Here is a 5558-nt window from a genome sequence, read left to right on the forward strand (position 1 = left end):
AAGCTTGAATTTTTCACAAAATTCCCAACTAAGGAGCTCAGACTTAATCTCTCCTCTGTGAAGTTTGAGATTCTAAGTAACAGTCCCCACCTATGCAACAGGCAGAAAAATACCACTCACCTTGAATAATCAAAGTTTTCTTCAGATAGGTAGTGACAATTAAGTACAAGGGCTGCAACATCACCCAGGGTGTGACATGTATCAAGATCCCTTCTCAGCCCAAACTGACTCTGGATTACCTCACAGGAAAGGTGGAGAAACCAAGGCTCACCTTATAAACATGACCTCTTCCCTAAGGCATAGTGCATTCAGCTGTGTGACAACCTAGAGCCATCTCTGCCATGAAGATCCTTTGGGGTCTCCTTGTGCTCTGCACGCTGAGCCATTTCTGCAGCAGTTCAGGTGAGTTAAGAATGTCAGTGCTCTGTACAATCTCAAACTTTTTTCTCCAAATGATCCCTTCTAAGTATCTGAGAGAAGTATTTTTTATATGGATGTGAAGTGTGCTGATATATAAGAGAAATAAGCCTGCTCTGAAAAGGAAGGATTTTACATTCCAGCTGGCATTGGAGTTGAGGGATTTGGGTCTAATGTTTTTGCAAAAGATTCTTATATGCACCTACATCTATGTTTATTAAGACACTGAAATTAGTTTGTATTATTAGATGTCATTGCTCAGGTGTAAACATGCAGAAAAGCATAAATGTCTTCCTAAGTCGATGTAGGAAGACGAAAGTAAAACACAATTTTCCACAGGATAACAGCCAAACTTAGATATTTTTGTGGTGGAAAAGTGCTTAAGTAAAACAAGTTTCTAATACTTTACAGCATTCCACTGCATCCTTTTATTTCAATTGTGTGGGAGAAGATATTACTAGGAGTGATGACTGTAGTACTTAGTACTATTGACTTTCAACCACTACTGTCAAAGACATTATAAGCTCCAGAAAATGTCTCTTAGTCAATAACGAGAGAAAATTTAGGCAATCCCCTTGCCTGAAACAAAGGCTAATATAACTCACTGGCCTTTCCTCAGTTAGACAGCTGGGATTTTGCATGAGTTTGGGAGTGTGCTGAGACTCATTACCAAAGGAAATACACAGTCTTTAATTAGAGGACAAAACATACATTAGCTAATGAGATTCGATGCTTTATTTTTCACATTTTATCCGTCTCTTTCAGAAGTCAACAGTAAGCCCTTAACAACTGTAAGTATGTCAAATAATATTTTATGTCAATTTCTATTGACTGTTAATTAGCTAGAAAATCCTTTTGAGACACACATGCATGATTAATTCTGTGTATTCAGAAGAGTCAAAAGGTTATGCAAACAGAAATATTGAAATATTTCTGCTTTTCACAATGTAAGTGAAGAAATATGGCATAAATATAATAACAATACCTCCCCAAATTATTTCTTTTAAATCCAGAGTTCAGAGAGGGAGGGTTGATTTTCACATAACTTATGTTTTCATGCAAGAGACAATGCATGAGAGACTGGGTTGAAGTGCCTTGATTAAGTTACACAGGCTTTGGATTAAAATCAAGTGTACCATTTAGAAGCATTGATATTATGCAAATCATGTCTTTTAAGCTTTAATCTCTCCATCTTTAAGTATAAGTAATAGTAGAAATTATCTGATTCAGTTGTTCTAAATATAAAGCAAATTAATTTCATGCAGATTTAAATTGCCTGGCACAGAAATTATTAAATAGATTTAATGTTACTCGTCTTCATCTTGTCATAGATGGCATATTTTGTATAAAAGTAGTCTTGACAGCACCAGGCCATCTGAACTCACACTTCCAGTCTCAGAGCCAGCGGAGCTTGGCTTGAGCTTGGATAGACAATGAAGACATTCTCTTGGGCTTCACTAGGTTGACTGCAGCATTTACAAGAAGTACCCAGTGGTGGCCATCCCTTGCCCCATCACGTACCTGCCAGTTTGTGGTTCTGACTATATCACCTATGGGAATGAATGTCACTTGTGTACAGAGAGCTTGTGAGTACCTCTCAGGGAGTAAAAAGGGGGCTGGGGTCAATGTTTACTACAATCCCTCCTGTTCCCAGCAACCTACTGAACACCCCATAGACTATATATTCCCTCCCAAAACAGCCAGTATGGTCAGAAAACTGTTGTGCAGTCAGATCAGGGTTGGGTCAGGCTCTTTCAGTCCTGTCTGTCAATTGTACAAGACCATGTGTGCTCAAGCAGATACCTATGGCATCCAGTGGTAGCTGGAGCAAGTCAGGAATCGTTAGAGGATCTCCCACCAAAACCACAGGTTTTAACTGTTTTTGGTGCTGGAATTTCACAGAGCATCTTGTCTAAAGAAAGGATCCTGAGCTCTACATCATAAAATAATAGCAAAAGGCTATGCTGTGTGACCTCTCAGGCACCTAACAATCTTAAATACAGCTTGATTCTGAGATAAGCGAAGGTCATGTATCCTGTTTCTTAAAACATCTAAGTACCTTTCACCTTTAGGAAAAGTGGACAATAAGTATGATTGGTTTTCTTTTATCTCAAATAAGAGAACCAAGCTCTAAGAACTTGGACCAGGATCTCGTTGGCAGCTTTCATTTGAGTATTTTGTTTGGCATGTGCAGTGTGCTTTGAAAAACTGTAACCATCTTTTTTGAGTGAAACACATACACTTTAGCAACTACGGTCTCACTACTACACAACATCATTAATTGCCTTCTAAAACACTAGCTTTCGGCTACTTGCTTTAGGTCTTGTGTTTTTCACTTTTGTAATTATCTAGGAAGCTACAATATCAGACCTAAGTTGTTCACAGAAACACACTGGGCTCATGACCTGGAAACTAGTTGCTTTCCAGGGACACTGAGAGGAAACTATGGTGAAGTCCTCTTCACTAGTGCAAGACACAGCTTTCTCTCAAATCTTGCTGACCAGGAAAAATGAGGGACAGACCTCTGCAACTTCCTTCGTCAAAATTCTGTGTTGTGTTGTTTTAAACCATCAAGGATAAATGAGCCTCTGGATCCATGAAGGCAGCAGAGATGATAGAATCACCATTTGGCTGCAGACATTCTGCATGGGCCTCGGCCAGAAGCTCCATAAAGAAAAGACAGCACTTTTCTGAGGCCCAGTTTTCTCATTGTAAAAAGGAGCCCCCACCTCGTCATCTCTATAGTTCTTTCCAACTGTAATCTCATCCAGATTTTCTCCTATATAAATTAATCTTCTTAAAAATATCTTTCCTTAGGAAAAGTAATGGAAAAATTCAGCTTCTTCATGAAGGACAATGCTAACTTCCCCCTGGGTGTGAATAGAATGCCGTGATATTTCATCATCTTCTCATTCCTGGGCTCTGACTACACTCTTTCAATCTCCGCTGATGTTCTGTGTAGGCAGAGCCAGATCCAGTCATCACTGCAGAATGAAGAAAATCACTGTGTTGTTTCCTACAGACTCATGCCTGACTGACAGATTGGCTTATTTTATACCTCAATAAAGACTCATCATTCCCTTGTGTTTATATGTACTTGAGATCAGCTATGCTATCTACATTATAAAAGATATTTGAGAAACATGCAATTCTTTTATTCTGAAGGAACTTCTGTGAAAAAATTCCAAGAAACTGTAGTGGAAAACTAGTGCTTTCATACTTGTACATGTGCACATACATGCAGAGAACAACCAGAAAACAACATCTTCTACTGAGGTCTTTAGCTAGTGTGAACTAGTCTATGAACCATACTGACCCTTTATGTTTACCTGCAAGATACCAAGTATCTTAAAAGGAAACTTCCTTCACTCCAAGAAGTTACTGCTTGAAGGAAGGTTTTTCTGTCCATTTCTTGCTAAACACACAATGTAATTCCTCACGAGCCCAGCTTGACCACAACTCACATGTAGAAGTTATTTCTTCATAAGGAACATAACTGTTGCTATTGAGCCTGATCACTGGGATGCTGTGCTCCCGAGAGTCAAAAACATCCTAAGCAACTGGCTGTCAGAGCCCACAAGACCATAACACCAAAAATCCAACTCTTGTTCCAGTGAACAGACTTTCAAGTACTTGAATATTCTGTCTCTACAAAAACTGATTCTCTTCACCATAAAAGTATCCTGTTACTTCAGCCATTTCTCAAGGCTTATTTTCCTGATGTATTTCTACCCTGGAACATTACACATGGATCTATTACAATTAGGCATTGCCTGTCTCATAAGGTAGGCTAATATGATGATCAAAATACTAGCCGTCACAGTTTCTATATGACAGATGAACAAAATTCAGTTATCACCTCTCTATTAACCCTGTCCTAGTGCATCCTAAAGCATCAAGAACCATAATTATGACACAGTAACCATTGATGTCTGCACCAAGTCTCTTCCACCCTTCTCAAGCTAGGAGAGCAACCTATTTCTTCCCGTGCACAACAAATGCTAGCATTTAACAACATCTTTCTGACTGCCAACACCAACATTGCTCTTTACACACTCTTCAAAATATCATAGAACATGTATGGGTCACATATGTGTAAGTTATTCTTCTGCTGGAAAAATATTGAGCATTTCTTGCTTTTGTTGAGCCAAGGTTTTTGGTCAGACATCTTTTCTCCATCCAGTGTGACACATCAGCCAGAAACACCTTCCAACTGGTACTGCAGTAGTAGGAGGAAGACAGGTTAAGCATAGAAAATAGCAAAACATGTAAATCTGGCCTACTGATCACTCTTCTTGAGGAATTTTACAATAGGCAGTGATCTTACTGCAATTATTTAAATTCCATGACACTCTGTTTCCTTATTTTACAACAATAAATAGTGATAAGAACTTCCCCATGGGTTTTTAATGAAGATCACATTGCAAATAAGTAGCAAAAGTGTTCATAAAGTTTTATGACCATAGAAGCTATACAAATGTCTCTGCAAATGCTACCAAGGTTTTAGTTCCAGTAGCTTTTGAAACAGCATAGACAATTACCTCCCTTTCTTAAGAAGAGAATCACATTCCTTGGTGACTTATCAGACAGCTTCTCAGAGTTTGCTTACTGGAAAGAGCTGTTTCTCAACTGCAGCAGGAACTGTGCACAATAAATAGGGCGCCCTCTGAGTGGCTGCTGTGCATCTGAACGTCGCTGCTTTTGATGACATCTTGCTGTCCCTGGTCACTTCAGCACTATGAGGACAACAGCCTTCATCTTACTTGTGGCTCTGATACTTGCATCCATGCTCAGTGAGTGTCTCTCACATTACACTGGCCCTGTCCTCAGAATGATTGGGCCTGCTGTCTGTGTCCATAGTGAAGAGGTAATAAGGGAATGTTCTTGAAGCACACTTTTTATATCCACCATAAACTGCTTACTCACATCATCTCCAGAGTAGGTTGATTGTTAATGGTCAGCTATGATCAAATGTTAATTCATATAAATACTTCAAATAACTTCTAAGAGACATGAGTGTACAGAATTTGCTTTGAAGTTAAATTTTAGAAATATTTCATTTAATTTTTAAAAATTTTATTAGTACTCCTGAAATGCATAATTGATTACATTCATCATGGAGAGTTGTTAATTCCTTTTAT

The 5558-nt window shown here is 38.7% G+C and overlaps 1 protein-coding gene across 1 annotated transcript; it reads left to right on the forward strand.

Moving 5' to 3' along the window:
• The first annotated feature begins 251 nt into the window (after nucleotides 1–251).
• LOC100733264 (serine protease inhibitor Kazal-type 7) lies at nucleotides 252–3513 on the forward strand. The gene is made up of 4 exons (XM_013140944.3): nucleotides 252–402; nucleotides 1183–1208; nucleotides 1879–2003; nucleotides 3235–3513. Exons 1-4 carry the CDS (start codon nucleotides 342–344, stop codon nucleotides 3278–3280), a joined length of 258 nt encoding a protein of 85 aa, XP_012996398.1. The 5' UTR covers nucleotides 252–341; the 3' UTR covers nucleotides 3281–3513.
• The last annotated feature ends 2045 nt before the right edge of the window (nucleotides 3514–5558 follow it).

Source organism: Cavia porcellus, unplaced genomic scaffold (assembly GCF_034190915.1).
Source record: "Cavia porcellus strain 051 isolate PalLab524CR breed Dunkin Hartley unplaced genomic scaffold, mCavPor4.1 scaffold_21, whole genome shotgun sequence".
NCBI classification, from domain to species: Eukaryota; Metazoa; Chordata; class Mammalia; order Rodentia; family Caviidae; genus Cavia; species Cavia porcellus.

What these genes read in the sequence shown, in the direction of transcription:
- LOC100733264 (XM_013140944.3), top strand. Translation starts at nt 342, where the DNA reads ATGAAGATCCTTTGGGGTCTCCTTGTGCTCTGCACGCTGAGCCATTTC. An exon ending in CCATTTCTGCAGCAGTTCAG is followed by an intron (nt 403 to 1,182) that starts GTGAGTTAAGAA and finishes CGTCTCTTTCAG; the next exon opens with AAGTCAACAGTAAGCCCTTA. An exon ending in CACTTGTGTACAGAGAGCTT is followed by an intron (nt 2,004 to 3,234) that starts GTGAGTACCTCT and finishes ATCTTTCCTTAG; the next exon opens with GAAAAGTAATGGAAAAATTC.